At 39.9% G+C, this 21,329-nt stretch overlaps 1 protein-coding gene across 1 annotated transcript; it reads right to left on the reverse strand.

Annotated features, from left to right (window-relative positions):
* Positions 1–19,266: 19,266 nt before the first annotated feature.
* On the reverse strand, positions 19,267–20,026 carry LOC131226980 (uncharacterized). Its single transcript, XM_058222669.1, has 3 exons — positions 19,885–20,026; positions 19,637–19,701; positions 19,267–19,546 (listed from the first exon to the last, which is right to left on the reverse strand). The coding sequence occupies exons 1-3, from the start codon at positions 20,024–20,026 to the stop codon at positions 19,433–19,435; spliced, it is 321 nt and encodes a 106-aa protein (XP_058078652.1). The 3' UTR covers positions 19,267–19,432.
* Positions 20,027–21,329: the final 1,303 nt, after the last annotated feature.

Genomic DNA, 21,329 nt, shown 5'->3' on the forward strand with positions numbered 1-21,329 from the left:
ATTTTGTATTCATATTTGTTAGATTGCAATGTTGGATGGGGTCATCAATATACTTTTTAGAAGCATGTTGCACCTGTTAATGTATTCCAAGGACACCATGTTTAGAACTTTATGAGGGTTTGATGTTTTTTGCCTGGGAAAGTCTCTTAGTGGTTTTCTTCTTCTCTGCACTACTTAGGATAAGATGGAAGGAAATGCGATTGGAAAGGCTTATCTCTTACAACTCATGGTCCTCTAACAGCACTGTCCTATCAATATCCCATCTGTTTTTCTGCTTCTTTCTTCACAACGTTAAGTGAGCAAATTTTAGTATTATGTAGTTTATAGATTTCAAAGTAGTGTTGGTGGTGTTCTTATGTTCTTAAAGATTTCACAGGAGATGCATTTTCGCCCCTAGTAAGTGAACAAGTTTGCAAGCAGAACTAATTGCTTCACAGACATAGATCTTGGGTATATCATCCGCTGCATTCAACGGTTGTTGTAGTAGATTACAGTCCATCACAAAAAATAAAAATAAAAATAGGTCTCTCTGTTTGCTAAGGGGATGGAAGAACGGGAGCGAGAGAGGGCTTCTCCCTGGGAGAGGGTTCTCCCCCGTTGATCTAGGATCTCCCCGTCAAAGTTCTCTCTGTTTGCTGCGAATCTAAATTTCGACACCTCTGTGGAAGGTTTGCATCGAATTTTCAGACGGTATGGAAAGATATTAGATGTTTTCATTCCATGGAATTGAAACTTGAATCGATCCCGCGGTTTTGCTTTCATTCGATTCTGCTATGAACAGGACACATTAAACGCCATACAATGTCTGAATGAAAGAAGGATAGATGGTCGGGTTCACATTGCCTGGCAAAACGGCAGTCACAGATCAAGGAGGATGTGCAGTCATCTCCTCTCATGAATAATCTGGCGAATAAGGTTGCCCTGGGTCCCGGACATGTGGAGGTGGTAGCAGGGTCAAGGCAGGGTAGAGATGGTTCGAAGGAAGGGCATACTATGGAAACTACTATGGCAGATCCTAAGGCTGTGGAGAATCGGATGCGTTTGCTGTCTTTAGCCACGGTGGGCATTGCGGTCGATAGAGGTGTCCGGATTGTAAGGTTATCAGAGGCAATGCGGGCCTCGACCTTGAGTTCAGCGGCAGTGGAGATTGTCCAAATTTCTACCTTAAAATTTCTCCTAATATTCAAATCGAAAGGGGATATGGAGGTTTTTAGATGCAATGCTGACCTGCATATGAAAATGGGGCTTCAATCGGTTGAGATGTGGACTCCGAAAGAGGTGTTGGGTGGGGATGGAGTCTGGATTAGATTATTCGGGATCCTCGCTTAGGCCTAGATCGAGTCGGTCATTCTAGATCTAGCAAGTTATTTTGGGAAAATCACTCGGATAGACTCCAACTCTAGATTCGGCTATTTCTAGGCATTTGCTCGAGTAAAGGTGATTCTCGGGCCGGGCGTAAGCTTCAGTACTGTTTTGAAATTGATGGTGTTGGGGAAGAGCTACCCCATTCTAACTGACTGTTCTTGTACGGATGCTCTCCAGCTATTTCACAATTGTCTAAGGAGAGCATGAAGGAATGGGTCATCAGGAGATTTCATGGCCCTTCAGGCAACCTGTCAGATGTTTGTGGAAATGTTCTAGTCAGGGTATCAGAAAATCAAGGTGGAAGTTTGGGTCATTAGGTAATTGTTTGCGGAAATGCCAATATGGGGGATAGGGGCAATGCAACTTAAAAGGAAAGAGTGCTAGAGGGGGGCCACAGAGAACATCAAAACCCGCCAGTTGAGTTTGCTCAAACGACCGATATACCTCAGGATCTGCTGTTGATTAGTCTGCCAGATCCTATCTTGGCAAACGATAGGCTGATCAACACAAATGTGAATTGCCAATCAATGATGCCTCAGGAAGATTGTCATCGTCTTTTGCAATCTAGGAGACTAGAGATTTATTTAGATGAGCTTATCAGCCTGGGTGAAGTAGAATTGTTGAGCGGGCTGCCGCCACTACAACTAGCGTTGAGCTACAGCAGGACGAGAATGGACCAGGACATTATGCAGCTACATGGATCTGGGTCGAGTCCATGTTAGGAGCTTATGAATATGGAATGGATGTAGCAAGTTCAACCTCCAACAAACCCATGCAAGGAGGCTGCAAATTAGGGTGAGGTGGAATTGGTGGGTGGATTGAAATCATATTCCCACCCCCACCCCCATAGAGACTCAACGGCTAGCATTAGCGACAGGGACCCACCTATGCCCATAGGTGAGGCTTCTCAGCAGGGGTGGATAGTTAGATCGACATCTCTGTGGGTAACTCTCAGGTGCTTGCAGCATTAGGACTGCAGTACAAGATGCCCCTGATAGAGCTTCTGGAAAACGGAGGAAAGGAGAACCACCAACCGCTGGTGACACCTGATTTGGCGAGTAACAGAGCAGAAAAGGGGAAGATTACAGCAGGGGATAGTAATTTTGGGATGAACAGAGCAGAGAATAGATGCCTTATGGATATGGATGTGGTACTAGTCAATGCTCATAGATCGACAGGTAGGGAGAGGGCTGAATTGGAGATTGATTTATCTCCTTATTTTATGTCAGAAACCAGAACATTCTTCCAGCCTAATGGAAATCTGGACATGGAGTTTATTAGCCCGGCGGCACATCACGGTGTGTTTCAGGATTAGGAGTAAAGGAAAGAAATGAGTGAGGACTTTGAGGATGAGTTCTGGAAGCTAGCATTGAATGAGTATAAGAGACAGGAGGGACTGCAACAAAAAGATAAGGTAGAAACAACAAAAAATATAAGGAGGCACCGAATACTATATGAGAAAGGAACTGGGGGTCTAGACTTTGTTGATTAAGGCCGTAAGTACCGGATGTGTGACGTATGGATAAGATTATTGTATGGAATGTTCGTGGGATTGGTAACCAACAGGCGTTACGGACGGCAAAGCGGATAATCAGACATCATGATCCCTGCATTGTGGCATTGATGGAGCCAATGCTGGGAGATGAGAAGTGAATACGAACCACTCTAGCGTTATGTTTTCACTCTTCCTTGTCGAATGGTCCAGAGAGTGGAAAGATTTGGGTATTCTTCAAGTCTCTTCTTTCTTGCTCGGTTGTTTTTAAATCTGATCAATATTTATCGATTGTAGCTTCAATGCAGAATTGTTCTTCCCCTCTTCATATCACTTTCGTATATGCAAGGTGTGCTAGGATTTTGAGGAGAACGCTATGGTCGGATCTGGCTTTCCTCTCCTGTTCGATACATGGTCCTTGGGCGGTATGCGGCAATTTCAATGCAATCGTAGATGAAGCTAAAAGACGGAGTAGGCAGGCTGCAGATAGAGCTTCCTCTACTAAATTTGTAGATGCTATTCATTTCGTGGGCCTACAAGACGCAGGTTTTTCTGGAAGTAGGTTTACTTAGAGCAACAATCAGGGCGGGACCTCTCGTGTATGGGCAAGACTAGATCGAGTGTTAATTAATGTGAACTGTCAATGCTTTTCTTATAATTCCAAGTCTCTCATTTGCCTCGTATTCAATCGGATCATGCCCCTCTTCTCCTCAACTTTCCCCTGCAGCTGAATGGGGGACCAAGACCATTCTGGTTTCAATGAATGTGGACTCAACATGAGTCCTTTTTGAGTGTCGTTAAGTCAGCCTGGAATAAGGTGGAATCAGCTCATCCTATGCATAATGTGCTAGCTAAGCTCAAGCAGGTGAAACAATATTTAAAACTTTGGAGCAAGGAAGTGTTTGGCAACATCTTCGATCAGATAAAGATGGTGGAAAGTGCTATTGCCGACTTGGAGGACAAATTGATGGATGTTTCAGGTACAACTGATCAGTCCATCAGTATTCAGTAGCAAATTAACACAAATTCTGACAGGTTAGCTTCCCTGGAATTAATTTAGGACATATTTTGGAAATAAAAATCGAGAGTGGATTGGCTGTCGGAGGGAGATAAAGACACGAAGTTTTTTCACGCTACGCCAATGGAGAGACAAAGAAGAACTCTCATTCGCTAGGTGGTACTTGAGTCAGGGGGTATCGTGGCGGCAACTCATTTCCAACAGATTTTCAGCGCAGCTGCTAGGCAGATCGATCAGAACTTGCTTAACTGCATCCCTCCTCTCGTCACTCAGGCCAAGAATGAGAGTTTAATGGTTCCTCCCTCTTTGTTGGAGGTCCACATGGCGGTCTTATCCATGCCAATCGACAGTGTGGTTGGCCCTGATGGGTTCTCGACTAGTTTTTTTTGTTTCTTATTGGCCTGTGATTGCTCAAGACATTCACAAAACGATATCTTTTTTTTTCCTTGGAGGAAATATCCCAAGGTCAGTTACGTCCTCGTTTATTTGTTTAATTCCGAAAGTTGCTTCGCCTGAACGTTTTTCTGATTATCGGCCAATCAGTTTATGTAACGTTTTGTACAAGATTTTCGCCAAGATTGTTGTGGCCAGACCTAATAAGATTCTTCTGAGTTTGATCTCGCCTGAGCAAGGGGCTTTTGTTCAAGGCCGATCTATAACAGAAAACATTGCCTTAGCCCAGGAGCTATTCAGAGATTTGAACAAGCCTGTCAGTGGTGGGAATATTGTATTGAAATTAGATTTGGATAAGGCTTATGATAGAGTAAGTTGGGAGTTTCTGCTTCAGGTATTAGCGAGGTTTGGTTTTAGCAGGTCTTGGATTAAGATGGTTGAAAAGTGTTGGGCAAACAGTTGGTTTTCGGTGTTCATAAATGGCGAGTTGGCAGGTTTTTTTAAATCCTCAAGGGGTTTGAGGTAGGGCGATCCGATCTCGCCTAGTTTGTTCATTCTGTCAGTTGAGGTTATAAGTAGGGGTCTCAAATACATGATTGACCATCAAATTTATTGGCCTTTTGCGCTTCGTAGAGGGTGCCCAATGGTTTCGCATTTGCTATATGCTGATGATACTTTAATATTCACAAATGGGGGTAAAAGATCACTCCAAGTGATTAAGAAATTCTTGGATGCTTTTCAAGCTACATCGGGCCAGTGTATTAATTTGCGCAAGTGTTCCCTTTTCTACTCAAAGAAGCTTCCAAGTAGGAGAATCAGATCGATCGAGGCACTCCTTGGCTTTGCAAGCTCTTCGCCTTCGCTTACATATCTCGGTGTCCCTATAATGCAAGGAAGACTCAAAGCAAGTGATTTTAATCCTCTAGTGGACAGAATTATGGGGTGAATTAATGGGTGGAAGGCTCGGACCCTATCTCAGGCTAGGAGACTGGTTTTAGTGAAGAATGTCCTCACAAGTATTCCGGTCCATATTATGGCGGTGGCCCACATCCCTACCAAGGTTATGAATGGAATTGAGAAGCAGATGGCAAAATTTTTCTGGGGATGGACAGATGGGAAACAAAAATGCCACTGGAAGAACTGGAAAGTGCTAGCTACGCCTAAGGAAGAGGGTGGCATAGGTTTCAGAAGGCTTGCTGACATCATGAAGGCTTTTAGGCTTAAAATGGCATGGACAATCAAGTTTGGGAAGGAAGAAAATGTTTGGAAGTCTTTCATGGCAGCCAAATATCAACAATATTTATCTCCTCATACATCGAATAGACCAAGGCGCACCTCCTCTCCGCTGTGGAAGCGAATCATGGAGCTCTTTCCTATGGTGGAATTCTGGGTACTTTGGCATATTGAAGTTGGAAAGTGTAACTTTTGGAAGGAGAATTGGACGGGTTTTGGGCTTCTTTCGCAGCTCGCTGTTTCTGTGGTGTTGGAATGCCTACTCGACCTCCAGGTGTGCCATGTGCTTAGAGCAGCTGGTCCTCTTCCCCCTTCTTCCATGTGGCTCTTCGTCCCTCAATGGGTAATCGATCATATATTTCAAGTCGGGTACTGTATTGCAGGGGACACGGATTCGCCAATTTGGTTGTTCACTCCAGTTGGGGAGTTCTCTGTTAAATTAGCCTAGGCTATGAGTAGGGTTCCGAGTACAGGTCGTAGCGGGTCAGGATGGGTATGTCATGTAAAACTTCCGCCCAAAATCTCGCTTCTTGCCTGGAAAGTCTTACAAAATGAGGTCCTGGTTGATTGCGCGGTTCAGTCTCGTAGTGTACAGCTTGCATCTAGATGCGTTTATTGTGCTCTTCAAGATGCCCAGGACCCCCTATTGTTTATACACGAAACGGTTATCCATTTGTTAGTTTCGAGCAATTTAGCACAGCGAGTGTGGCTCACTTTTGGAAGATGGTTTCAGATTACAGTCATGAATGCTACTTCGATCGAGGCTTGGTTAAATCAGTGGTGGGCGGTGGTCACGGCAAAGAAAATGAAAACGTTAGGTCATATGCTTGCTCCTTGCTTTATAATTTGGGAGATTTGGAAAGCTAGAAATGCCGTAATTTTCGATACGGCGGTGGTGTCCTTGGCAACTGTCATTGCCAAAATCAGGTGGTGGATTATTCAGGTTAATGGCTCAGCTGAGGGTGTTGGTGACGTTGATAGGGGACGACAGTCCTGGCCACAAATTGCTGTTTTTAACTCTTTCAAAAATTCTGGTGGTTGTGCATTGTTGGTCAAGTGGGAGAGGCCCCCACCTGGTTGGTTTAAAATAAACGTTGATGGCTCAGCCCGAGGAAATCTAGGTAGATCCGGGGGGGGGATTTGTCGAGGGGATAATAGTGAATTCATTTTCGCCTTTTTTGACTATGGGATAGGTACTAACACAGCTGCAGAGCTACGTGCGGTTCACGATGGTTTATTCTGTGGTCTCCGAAGGGGCTTGTCGCGAATCATAATCGAATCGGACTCTAGGCAAGTGATAAATATGCTGAACAGAGTGACTAAGCTGGGATGGAAGTGGAAACCTTGGATTTTCAGGATAACCCAGATGAAGATGTGGGGTCAAATTACGTTTGCACATATCCTGAGAGAAGGGAACTCTCCGGCAGATTTAATGGCCCGGTAAGGTAGCGAAGCCTAGTCTTCTTCTTGCTTCGATAACCAATCTGAGCTTCCTCGCCAGGTCAGAGGTTCTATTTTTCTTAATAAGGTTGGCTTAGGTTTGATTAAGATGATATGATGGTCTATGCTTTTTTTGTGCAGTTTTTGCTTGTTTTACGATAGGCCCCCTTTTTATGTGTAGGGTGGCCCGAATGTACAGGTGCTACTTTGTCAATGATATAGAAAGCGTTTTCCAAAAAAAAAAATTGCTTCACAGGAGATGCAGGATTGAAATGAAAGACTGAAATTCTAGAGTATTGCCAAAACTTGAACTCAGAATGTAGTTTTGCAATAAGTTGAGTGGAACTGGTACTACCCTTTTTTTTTTTTTTTTAAAGGAGGATTGCCAAAACTTGAACTCAGAATGTAGTTTTGCAGTAAGTCGAGTAGAACTGGTACTTATTTATTTTTAAAGAGAAGGTAAGCACCAAGTTTATTACATTTTATGTGATAGGAAAACCAATCATTCTAATAGGCGTCAGAATAAAACTCATATCTAGATGCATGTTTTGAAGTTCCTATCTATAATGTCAGCTTAGAGTTAACATGATACTAGGAAGGATAAACAATTGTTGAAATTCTTTAGAAATGCAAGCAAGATACTAAAGTACACATCTAGCTTACCAATCAGGAGACTGATTAAAAAAAGAAATCCATTTCAGATTGATCGCTTTGGACCTATAAACATATCATATAGGGAAATAATCTCTCATATAAAAGTTAGACACATTGGTGCAGGTTTGGAATTGATATGATCACACTTGAATGATTACGATAAGTAGTCCAAACTTGAGAATGGCCCAGGAGCAACAACCTTATCCTCAAGTTGGCATTGAAAAATTATTGTATGATTTTGTGATCTCACACATATGTGGCCCATCGAATAGAGATAATGGGTTTGATGGGTACCACTTCACTATTAGCTTAGTTTTCATTGAATGTAAACTAATTGATGTAGAGCGGGTCATAGATAGTTTCATGGCTAAGATGATTAGAAAAGGCCTGGTCGACGACAGAAGTGATTTAGACTATCAGACCTTAGATCGGGTGTATCTCGCAATCCGAAATGAGTTATCGGGTGTAAAATATATGATTTTTGAGTAGAATGAGCTACTTTAGCCACCTAACCCCGCCACGCCGGGTTGCACAAGCTGAATTTTTGAAATACCCCCGGATCGACGGTCGTTTCCATGTTTTAATTCCATTTTTACTATAAATAGTAAGTTTTAGTTTGATTATGACTCTTCATCCATTGGGCTTTAGGAGTTGCGCCCAATATGAAAAGATCTTAGAATAATTAGGAGAACAACTTGGCAAAGCCAAATTGGACACTTTCTATTTTTGGTCGTTGTGTACTAGTAGACATCACGACTATCTATAAATAGTAAGTTTACTATTTATAGTAAGTTGTGATTTCTAGGAGTTTTAGTTATAGTTTGCTTCTAACTTCTCTCCCTTTGCTTGATATCCCTATTTAAAGGGTTGTGAACTCGTTTATTCATCAATTAATCGAGTTACGAATTTATTAGAATTTATTTCTACTTTCTTGCTTTCTTTTCTTGTGGATTCAAGAAATCTCTGTGAAGAGTCCAGAGAAGCTCCGTAGATTTGGAGTAGATCCCTGAGGAAGACGGTGATTGACCTCATCACGTTCATCCCTGCATCATTAATGTTGAGTTTTTTTTTCTTAATTGTATAGGTGGGTTAATCCTCTTGAGGCCTAATCATGGTGGCCCACTCTAGTTTTGCAGCAGCTGCGATGTTTCTTAGTAAATTATATAAAAACTATCTTGGTATTATTAGGAGTTATTGAGGGAGTTGTATTTCTCAATCATTTTTCATGAAGTGTTGTTTGTTGATAATATGGGTTTGAAGCTCATCATGTTGTGTGCATGATATCCAATTTGTCTATCACATTTGCCACCACTTTTTCTTCTTATGTTCCAAAACTCAGGCCCATTCAAGATTTAGAACTCTACTACATTAATCATTTTGGTGGTTTAATCCAAACTGTATAGAATTTATTTCTTGATTTCACTTTGCTTTACACTTTAGTTTGGATGGAATCGTTATCTTAACTAAGAAAATTGTGAACTAGCTTATATTTTGATAGATTTACCTTATATGATTTTTGATATTTGGGATATTTTTAGTTAACAAAGATTTGATTTTTGTATCTTACATTTCTATAGTCATTTCTGATTTTTAATTGTACCGCAACATTCTTTCAATTTCAAATATTAAGGGAAAAAAAAAATACATGTTCCAAATGGTAAAAAAATAAAATTTTAAATAAGAAAAAAAAAATACTGTTCTCTAAAATTAGTAAGGATTTAGAAATGTGCCGATTCTAAGAATAGCTTCGGAATTGAAAATTTGCGACGGTTTTCAACCATTCCTAATTTTTTGCGATGCCCTAATTAACCATGGTTTTCTAAATAGAGATTTTGGTGTAGTCATGTAAATGCATGAGCTCAAAATTCCACTGGCAATGGATAATAGCTAATAGATGATGGGGAATCATCACATGCAGTTTCGAACGTTGGTAACAACCTTCAGCTTCAAGCTGCGCCAGTCCCTCTATGATGCGTGAGTGTCATCCAACCCATCATCCGTTAGATGAACCCTTGCGGTAGGCCTAGCTCCCAAGAGTGATCCTACTCCAAAAGGGGATAAAGGGGGACAATGCGGAGGAGGGTGAGGCTTACCATAAAAATTTAAAGATGGAATGTGGGGTCTATGTTTTATATATGCAATCCAATCCAAGTAGTCAGACACTAGAACAAATGGTCACAAAAAAAAAAAAGAAAAAAAAAAACTCAGACTATTACAAAAATCAGGTGGACCACACCATGCGACCTTCTTAGGCATGGCTGTACATTGCTTCCTGTGGTTTTTCCATCCTTTTATTTGGTTCACGATGATTTTTTGGAATGTATGGTGAGCATGAGGTGGACCAGATGCATGGTTAGGATTTTACATGATGTAAACATCATGAGTGAGCCCCACACTGCTCAAATAATTCACTAAATTGACAACAACTATTTGGAAATTTTGAAAAATAAATCAATCCAACAGATGGACTGATCATATAAAAATGAAAGGTATTCAAATGGGCGGTTAATCAAAACATTTTTAGTACCTCTAAAATATATTCTTTTGAATGTCTAATCACTGCCAAATTCACTGAATGATTAAACCCATCTCTTCATCTGATCCTTTGTCATTGAAATGGATTGATTTGTTCTCGATTGTCATCCACGCAAATAATATTCAAATCCTGTTCAATTCCTGCTCGACCAAGGCAATCAATGCATTAATGAAAAAAATAGAATAAAACCATTGCTGACGTAGAAATGCTGAGAAAGATAGACTGTGCCATAAAGACAATCTGAAATGGACCACTGATGGCCATATGAGTCATCAGTTGTCCATTTCGGATTGTCTTTATGGTTCCTTGGTATATCACCTGTTTATTTATTTATTTAAGGAAAGCAAATATATTTATTTTTATGAACAGACCTACAAGCTTTCAGGCAAGCCTTCAACATATCACATATTGACTGGAAAGAAAGCATTGTATGTGAACATTACTCTCTCCCACGCACAATGCAACATGTGGAGTATATATATTACGTGATTGTGCTACAATTCCACAAACTAACATATGGAGTATTTGAATTGAATGGACTCTTTAGCTCAAGCTGACTCATGAGGCCTTGAATCAGTCCCCGAAGTCGGGGCTGAATTGCCCAACTCGCCAAGGTTGGGGATGACCGGGTGTGGCTTAGTGGCATTAAACTGGATCAGATCGCACCGAATGCAAGTCAATTTGAACGAACCGATCTTACTCATCCTCGCCTTAAAACCATGAGTTTAATCTAATGGTAAAGGATCGTGTTGGGTGTGGAAGCAGCGGTGACAACCACAGCGGACTCAGATGGGAGCTTCTTATCAGGTGGGCCCACACCGTATGGATGCCTTTTCTCAAAAGTCATTCATTAGGCGGACCCCATGTGTACAAAATATTGGAGGGTCTAAGACAAACTAACCAACGGTCCACATTCAATCGGCAGGAATGACCTACCAGATCATCAGAACAATTGATCTTTTACGGTGGAATCGATTTGATGCTATGATTTGATGGGATTTCAGACCACTCCAAAAGTGGACGGTCCAAGCCAACTTGGATGAATCGTACAAGTGCAAGTCTTAGAACCATGATTTCAAGCTAGTGGTAAAGGACCGTGTTGGGCACGGAAGCAGCAATGACATTTGTGCCACAGCGGACCCCGATGGGAGCGCTTCTTATCAGGTGTATATGCCTTTTCCGAGGCTGATTGCGTGGTGTGCCACACAGTACTGAACTCGTTGGTGTGTTGGCATCACCAAGTTCTATGGCCCACCAAGATGTATGTATTATATCCATACTATCCATCCATTTGCAGGATCATTTTAGATCATGAGCCCAAAAATGAGGCAGATATAAAACTCAAGTGAATCACACCACAAAAGACAATGGGGATAATGATTCCTACCGAACCGTCTTACGGTCCACCATGATATTTATTTGTCATTCAATCTGTTCATAAGGTCACACAAACCTGGATGAAGGAAAAAAAATTAGATTGATCGAAAACTTCTGTGCCCTTAATAGGTTTTCAATGGTAGACCTTAAATCCCCACTTCTTCAGTGGTGTGGTCCACTTGAACTTTTTGGTCTGCCTTATTTTTATGCTCATTCACTACAAGGATCTCATAAAATGGATGGACGGTATAGATATAACACATACATCATGGTGGGGTCCACAGAACTTGGTGACGTCAACACACCACGGAGGTCTTTTCTTGAAAGTCAGGTGTACTATCCATTCATTAGGTGGGCCACATGTGTACAAAACAATGGAGGGTCCAAGAGAAGCCAACCAATGGTCCACATTCAACCTGCAGGTATGCCTCACCAGATCATCAGAACAATTGATCTTTTCCAGTGGGATCAATTTGTTGCCATGATTTGATGTGATTTCGGACCAATCCAAAAGTGGACGGTATATATATAAAATAATAATAATAAATGCTTGCACGAGTGCATGGTTGCGAGGGAACCTTTAAGTTTCACTTCAAGTGGGATTGATACGTTGAAAGTTTTAAGATTTTAAAAGTCTTATCAGAAACTGTCAATGGCTCCAATGAAAGGTAGCGAGAGTGACAGAAAAACCCTAATTATCAAGTGGAGTGATTGAATGCTCTGGCAGAGTATGATGGTTGATACTCATGCGCTCATAAGTTATACGACTAGCAAACATTTACTCAAATTACACCGACTTAATCGTGGAACCCTCTATCAGATAATGCTCACAATCCGTACATCTACTTTCGATTTTTAGACGTTTGTTGAAATAGTATCATTAGATTTTTTTCATTTAACCGTCCATAAATGCCAATGAATCTTAGATTCAGATTACTAAATAAGCTTAAGTTTTGATTCATGATACATCCAAACAGGGACCTCTAATTTTATTTATTTATTTTAAATTATGCTATTTTTGAGTAATTTTAAGTGCATGTGTATCATTCATCTCACTCTACCAGAGTATCAAAGTTATTTTCAAGAAACGAACCTCACGGGCAAAAACTACAGGCCGGCCGTGAGGTTTGATAATTAAATGTTATGAATGATTTAATAATGCATTGTGTCCACAGTGCTTACACTCCGAATATGATAATAGCCAACTGATTTGGCTGCTATAATTTGGAGCACTTTCTATTTTACTCTGAGGGTGTATTTGGATTGAAGATTAATTAGGTGAAGCATTCAGGTTACATCGACAAGATATTTGTATTTGATTCGAGAGAAGAATGTTGGGGAAAGTACTCTGCCTTTGACTCCATGGGAAGTGGATTGTGTGGTGTGCCTCACCATGATCTCGTGAGTGGTAAGAGATGTTGTCAAGTTTTGTAAGCCCCACCATGATGTATAGGTTATAATCACATTGTCCATCCAATTTCAACACATGCACGTGTGTGTGTCTCCCAATGCTCACGGAACTCGCGTGAACATTTTCGAGAATTCATCATACCTGATGTGACTCTGAAATTTGAATGATTCATGTGAGGCCGCACATCATGAAACCCTCGCCTCAATTTTTTACTTTGATCCAAAACTTTGGTGAGCCATGAAAAATGGAAAAAAATTTCCTCCCTTGATTTGCATTTATCTTTGCTATGGCCCATTAGAATTTTATATCACAGAGAAAATTTATCCTTAGGGGTTTCATGGGATTCCGCATCACATGAACTGTTTAGATTAGATGCTCATAACACGTGTGCAAAGGTGCAAACATGCACAAGTGTGTGTGTGCACGCGCGCGCGCGTGTATATATATATATATATATATCACACACAACTAGATGCACCATTCTGTGGTGGGCCATAGGCTTTCAAATCAAGTCCATCCATGACTTGGGTTGGCAACGCCACATAGAATTGTTGGGAAGGATACCCTCCTATTAAAACATTCATAATCATTTATTGAGCCCATTGAGATGTGGCTCACAAATCCAACCCATTCATTGTGTGTGTCCCACTTGGATGAAGGGTTGGACTAAGTTTCAGCCACATCCAAAACTCAACTGGGCCCCACCAATTGTTTTTATATGTTTTAGGCATGTCTTCCTATGGTTTTAGATGGTATGGCCCACATGGATTCCCTATATGGTTGATTTTTGGGATATCCCATAACCTTAAGGGTACCCGTCAAATGCACAGTGTAGATGTTTGCAACACATCACAGTAGGGCCCACATAGCTTGATGTCATGGGAACTTCCCATAAAAGAAAAGGCAAATTTTAAAAGCATTCTTTTAAGCACACTGCCTGAAATTTATTGAATTGAAAGAAATAACTCTATACATTCATTCGGGTGGCCCCGCCAGTCATAGAGATCAAAGGGATACGTAAGCTATAAGGAACGTAAGCAACATGACAAGAAATTCTCCTTTTCTGACTGTTCTGCTGAAACAACACTGCTCACCAAAGGGATGGCTTGCAGCAGACATACGATCCACAAACATGATCAATGCAGCAATAGTATGCAATAGATGTTGGGAAGTATGTGGCAGAAGTCGAAATAAATAAGACAGAAATATCAAAATTCAAATCAAGTTCAAAGCATGTATTAGAAAAAAAAAAAAGAAAAAAAAGAAAAAAAAGAAAAAGAAGAAGAAGCATGTATTAGATACGCTTTTTGTTAAAAAATTAATTATTTGCCCCCCTCCACGTGCAGCAATCACAAAGAAACTATGACAAGAACCCTGGCACGCAGTTTTGTAATTTGGATAGACTGTGTTATGAGCAAACAATGCACTTCGAGTGTTTGCATTGAGAAAATAATAGGAGGATTTATGTCGCTCTTGAAAGAGCAATGAAAAATGTGATTAATCCTTGATTTACACTGGATTTGATGGATAATGAAAAGCCATGTGTTTTGGCAAAGAGGCATTTCTGATTCTGTAATGATTCAAAATAGTCATTTCTGATTCGTTTTCATGGCCAAATGATGCAACGGTCAGATTCTATCAGTTGAAACATCGAAATGGTTGAATTCTATAGGCCAAAAGTTCTCAATGGTTGATTTCTACCAATTAATTTCCATCGATTGATCATTAAAACGACGGATCTCATGATGGACAATATATGGCAATGGCCGATTTAGGAACGGCTTTGCCCAGTGGCACCATGATTCACATCGATCGACGGTAGGTCACGTGAGAGTTTTATTTACAACAAGATGTGCACGTGCGAAGTGCAAATGATGTAAAGTGGGCCGCGGACACTTTTATGGCCAAGATGGACCAAAGAAAGCCCAATTGGATATAGAAGTGATTAGGACCATCACAACACAAATGTAGGCATATCTTGAAAATTGGAATGAGTTATTCAATGTATAGTGTATGATTTTGGGTAGCAGAAGATACTTTAGCCAACCAACTCCGCTGTGCTGGGTTGCCTTTGCTGAATTTGGGAGATTTCATCAAATCAATGGTCGAAAGCCCATTTTAATTTCGTTTTTACTATTTATAGTAAGTTTTAATTCGATCATAGCTCTTCATCCATTGAGCTTTAGGGGCCGTGCCCAACATGAAAATGGCTTAGAAAATTTAGGAGAATAATCTAGTTAGGCCAAATAAGACACTATTTTTGGCTGAAAACCATAAAGTCTAGTAGAAATCATGACCATCGGTAAATGTCACATTTTTTTATGGAGTTAAGAGTTATAGTTTGATTCTAAAACTTCTTAAGCTTGATATCACTATTCAAAGGGTTATAATCTCGTTTTAATAATCAATCTATTTATTTTTGAAATTATTAGAGATCATCACGTCTTTCCATGTATCACTAAAGTGCACCACTAGCATCCCACGCCACATGGTGCATGCACTTAAACTAGCATTCTTCTCTTTACAATCTCTAAGTAAAAATGGTAGAGAACTCAAAATTTATAAATCATTCTAGCTTTTTCTCTCCAAGCAATTGTGAGACTAAAATTTTTCAAAGAGTTTTACTTTTGCAAACAAATTAAGTTTTTGAGAAAAAAGTTAATTGATTAGAGGTGTCAGCAAAACGCTGTTGTTTGTTCCAAAAACAAAACCCCCTTAATGCCTCGGGACAGCAATGGGGGATGGTCCTACGTGAAGGCCTTCACATAAATTGCTTTGAATGGGTAAATCAAGCTCTTCTGTTGTCAATGAAAATAATATATAACCTCTGTACAGAATTAGAAATAAAACTGTACACTCACGCAATCCACACGGATGCACGTTTAGTCGACCATGAAGACAACAAAAAGTCACTGTCGACGAAAAAATTCACGTTTGCCCATGAAATTGACGTTCTACCAGACAGTGCTACACAGATTAAAGGCCCTCTTTCAAGAAAGACACCCTTATATGTAAATTCCTTGAGAGGTGAACCATTCCATCTGGACAGCTATTAAGATTCTCTATTCAATAGTGATGGGTTATTTGATAAGATGGTAGAGACTGAGACGTATAGGCATATGCACAAACCATAACAGGCGTCGGTGACACGATATCTAACTAAATCCAAACCGCCCCAGTAATGGGACCCACTGTAGATGGGAATGGCCATAGAATCAGATTGATTAAACGATCTTGACCTGTGATCGACGAGCATTTTTTTATTAGCCTTTGGCCATTGACTATATTTCATTCTGAGCATCCATCAGATATCCACAACTACCCTTCCTCGATCACTACCCATTTATTGAGTGGCCCATTATTTCAACAGCTTGAGGTACATGCTTATGATTATAGTCATCTATTTTTTATTCAAAGGAATTAATTGAAGTCTGCTACATGAATTCTCTCTCTCTCTCTCTCTCTCTCTCTCTCTCTCTCTCTCTCTCTCTCTCTCTCTCTCTCTCTCTCTCTCTATATATATATATATATATATATATATATATATATATCCAGTTAGACTACAAGGGATCTAGTCTTTTTTAACCACTTAGACCACATGACTTTAGAGCTGCCTTCAACTGTTACGAACTCACCCTTGGGGACACGTACATTTATTTTCTTGCAACTCCTGTCTTATCTTTACCAGCTGATTAGGGATTGAGCTGGAATGGGGCCCACTGCTTTTGCATGCCAAATCCCAAATCCTTTCTGGACCCAGAGCCTTGCTTACGGACTTTGGCTATCGTCATCATCTTCATAATCATCAGACAGAGGTGAGGGCCTGAGTGATTGGTGGGATCGTACACTTTCAGCTATGGGTCGAGTAGGTATTCAGCTCAAAAACGTTGGGCCTCTTTGGAACATGGGATTAGGTGAGGTAAGGTGCATGGGATTGCATTTGGTCTCTAACGGTGAGGATTGGATTAATCCAAGTATCATATCATCAAGTCTAAATGGTCGATACTACAGGATTTTGGGAGGATCTCCAAATCCACTGCATGGGTGGGCCCTACATTGATGCATGTGTTCTATTCATGCCATCTATTCATATGCACCCTTTACATGTGACATTTGAGTTGTATATGTATACAGGTGACCGACATCAATTGTGAATCTATCCATTTGGTTTACAATTCCATAGTCCATCAAATGCATTCGATAATTGGGCAAAGATGGGATTAGGTGGGATGGAATTGTGTTTGATCACATACAAATTCCATCTTCCCGGTTGAGGAAGACGAGAAGGGTTGGGATTAGGTAGGATGGAATTGCATTTGGTCCAATGTGAGATTTCTGGTGGATTTTGAAATCTACTGTAAATGGGCCCCACATTGATCCATGTATTTTATCCATGTTGTCCATCACACCCTTCACACATGACATTCTAGTTATATACATGTACAAGTGACCGACATTTATTGTGAATTTAATTCATTGATTATAATTCCATAGACCACCAAATGGGATTAGATGGCCAAAATACCATGGTATTTTTCTTATAACAAGAATTTTATTCCAAACATGAGGATTGGATGGCCAAAAACCATGGTATTCCAAACATGCAATCATTGGACAATAATTGTGTTAATCCCATCTAGTACAATTCCATGCCATTTAATCACATGGACTAACTAGCCCTAGAGGAAGAATTTGATATCTAATCCCATGAAGCAAACATGCCCGCAAGGTCCATCTCAGAGAGTGTACAACCTTGCCATATCTCCTCACCAAACCAGCTGGTGAGGACTTGAGTCTGTGGGCTGGGTGTTGGGGAATCGTGGAAACACCCATAGATGAATCAAGCATATTCACAATTGCATAACCAAGTTTAAATAAGAACAATCCAAATTTTAAGTGGAAAAACCCTTATGGGAAAACACCACGGCATAAAACGACAAGTATATACTGTGAAAGTAGAAAATAACAATAAACAGAGTGTTACTGATTTGAACAAGCATCGAATCCACTTCAAAAGCCCTATCTATGCCCTTGAAACCCTTAGGAATGAATTAGAATGCCATCTCTTTTTCCCTAATCCTGATTACACCTGATATATATACTATCATAACCAGAATAGGAAACAATTCCGCACTTACACAATTTTGCGCACATCTTCGATGGGACCTTCGATGCCATCGATGACCATCGATATCATCGAACTTATTTCGATGACATCGAGTAGCAACTCTAAAATGTTACCACGACTAAAGTGGGATTTTTCAGATTTTCTTGATGGGATCGAGCACCTATCGATGGCATCAATCTCTGCTCGATGCATCAATAGCATGTCTTCAATCGTCATTCATCATAGCTCATAATTATCAATCACCATCTTTAATTCCACCTTCTATCATAGCTCCATCATCGCTTCTTGTGCACACTCCATCTTCCATTTACACTTTCGCCTAGCCTAATGAAGTTGCATATAACTTGATTTTCTCTATGAAAACCACTTTAGTAAGCATGTTAGCTGGATTCACGCTCGTATGAATCTTCTTTAGAGTCACATCTCATTCCTTAAGCACAGCTATAAGATAAAATGATGATGCGCATCAATATGTTTAGTACATGAGTGATAGACATAATTCTTACACTACCAAAAAACAGGGCAAAGGCTACGGATAAAAACCATAGCTAAAAGTCTACGGCTACGGTTAAAATCCATAGCACGATCGTAGCCATTGGTGTCGTAGCCATAGGTCTAAAAGCTATGGCTATGGATAAAATTCGTAGCCATAGAGATAATGGATACGGATTAAATCCGTAGCCGTTGCTTTTGTAGCGCTAAAGTATTTACAGCTACGGATTATATCTATAGGTAAAAGTTCAACAAGAACCGTAGCAATAGGCTGAAATTAGCAACAGCTACGGTTTTTAGATACAAGGCTACAATTAATAGCCGTAGCCAATGGAACTGTAGGTACGGATTAAATCCGTAGCAATATTGTCCGTAGTTTAAAATTATATACAGCTACGGATTTTATCTATAGCAAAAAGTAGAATGAGAACCATAGCAAAAAGTTGAATTTAGCAAGAGCTACTGAATTTAGCAAGAGCTACGGTTTTCAACAAATAGCTACGGTTAATAGCCGTAGCTAATGTTTATTGTTAATTAAAAATTTAATTAGTAATGGCAGCTCTTACCATTGTAGTACACCCTGATAACTCATATAAGCTAATATAGATAAATACTTTATGGCTAAATCATTCATTCATTCAATCATTCATTCATTCAATCAAACACAATAATTCATTTCCATTCACAAAAATACAATGCCAACATAATAGTTATATGCCTATTTAAAGTTCTCATTAATAGCAAGATCCAATGCCTTCTCGCAGCCAAATAGCTTCTCAACAATTGCAAGCGAAAACTCCATGGATGTGCATCTACTGGTTATCAATTTTGCAATCAACTAACACCCTATTCTCAGCTTCACTTTGATCTGAAAGCTTACCGCACATGGATGATCATATACCTGTTTGATCTGAAGGAGAATCAATGTTATACGTTGTCAGTCGTTCTTTCAGCTCGAGCACCTCATCATCTTCCTCTTCACTATCAACGGCAGTCGGCATTTTCTGCTGAAAGATCCAAACCAAAAAGGCAATGAGAAGTCCACAAAAACAGGGAGATGCTTGGGAAATAAGAAGTTTCAGGATTTGCAAGCACACATTTGTAACAGGAGCCTTCTTCGGAGCTCCCCTACCTTTAGGTTTTACCCCCTCAGAAACATGTCCTACGGAGAAAAAAAGATAACATGCATTGAGATGAATGAAATCTTCAGGATGGGAAAAAAATGGTAACTAACAATCCACCCATTTCGGGTTTCAATTTTTGTGCTGCCGATTGGCGTGTGTGTCTAAACATTGGCTTACTGACAAAGATGATTTTTTATTCATCAGAAAAGAATGATGCCTACCAGTTTTAGCTGTAGTACTAACTGATGCTACAGATTCAACAATAGTATCTACTTCATTGGCTTTCTTGGTGTTGCTCTTTCTTGGGTTCTTTCCAACTTGTCTAGAAGCCTTAGCAAGAGGCTTGCCTGCCCTACCCTCCATCTGTCCTCTTGGTGTTGCTCTTTCTTGGGTTCTTTCCAACTTGTCTAGAAGCCTTAGTGAGAGGCTTGCCTGCCCTACCCTCCATCTGTCCTGTCACCTCCTTCACTTGGGCTTCTTCCTTCTCATGCTCCTGCATCGATTGAAAATCAGACAAGAAAGACCCCAAAAAAAAAAGGAAAGTCAAGTCCTCAAAATTGGGATGAGACGAGACGCACATCAAGTGCCGTAATGAAAGCATCAAGATCTTTCATCCACAGAGACTTCAGATTTTCCTTCTTCAATTCCTCCACCTCCATATCTTGCTTTCCCTTTTCAGCCAACAGCTCTTGAACCTTTTCTAACGTCAAGGTTTCAATTGGCATCAATAGTAGATACTCATAATTACTTGCTCTTGCAACTCTTCCCACCTCCAGTGTCTCTTCATTTTCTTCTGTTTCCATTGCCTCGTTGGTATCAACGCCTTTGGTTTTAGGGAATGGTGTGAAATCCTTCTGCTGCAACTCAAGGACCAGATAGCATATCAATGATCGTACCAAGATTGAACATGGCCATCACAAGACCTGCATTCGACAAGATCGTGACAAAATTTTTCATGATTTGAGGCTTCTTAACACCCCATCTACAGTAAAAAAGATGTTAAAAGAAAATCAGATTCACATGGAAAGAGCAACACATCTAAAATTCAAATCTCTGTCGGAAAAAAAAAGAAGAAAACTATAATTCCAAATACCTACTTCCAGTTCATGAAGAAAGATATGTTTTAAAATTTAATTCTAGAAATTTCCCACAATTAATTTCCTCAATGCTACACATTTCAAAGTCTATGTCTAGTAAGGATTCCATGTTGCCATTCCTTTGTAGAAAAAAAAAGAAGTCTATAATTATAGGATTATGTTCTATGTTATGATTTTTCTTTTTTTTTTTTTTTTGTCCTTTAAATTAAAGAGCATCTTGTTTCTATGTTCTCTGCTCAATTTTATCCACATATTAACAGTAGCTTGTTGGTCATGCTGAAATGTAAAAGGAGAAAAAAAAAAAGAAAAAACCTGCAATCTTGTTGTATTGTTGTTTTCTTGCCTTTGGACAAAATAATCAGCACAAATATTGTTTCTTTCTCAATTAAGTAATGTCGACCTATTAGAATAGTTGAAGTACTCTTTTTCTTTTCTTTTTTCAAATTGATCTTTGATAAGTACATTTCTTTGACAAAGCTGCCTAGAAACCATACTAATGATAATTGTTAACTTCATGCATATGCTGCTTTTGGGATTTGAAAGTTTAATACCTAGGAACTCATTGTGGA

This window comes from Magnolia sinica, chromosome 15 (genome assembly GCF_029962835.1).
Source record: "Magnolia sinica isolate HGM2019 chromosome 15, MsV1, whole genome shotgun sequence".
Classification (NCBI taxonomy): domain Eukaryota; kingdom Viridiplantae; phylum Streptophyta; class Magnoliopsida; order Magnoliales; family Magnoliaceae; genus Magnolia; species Magnolia sinica.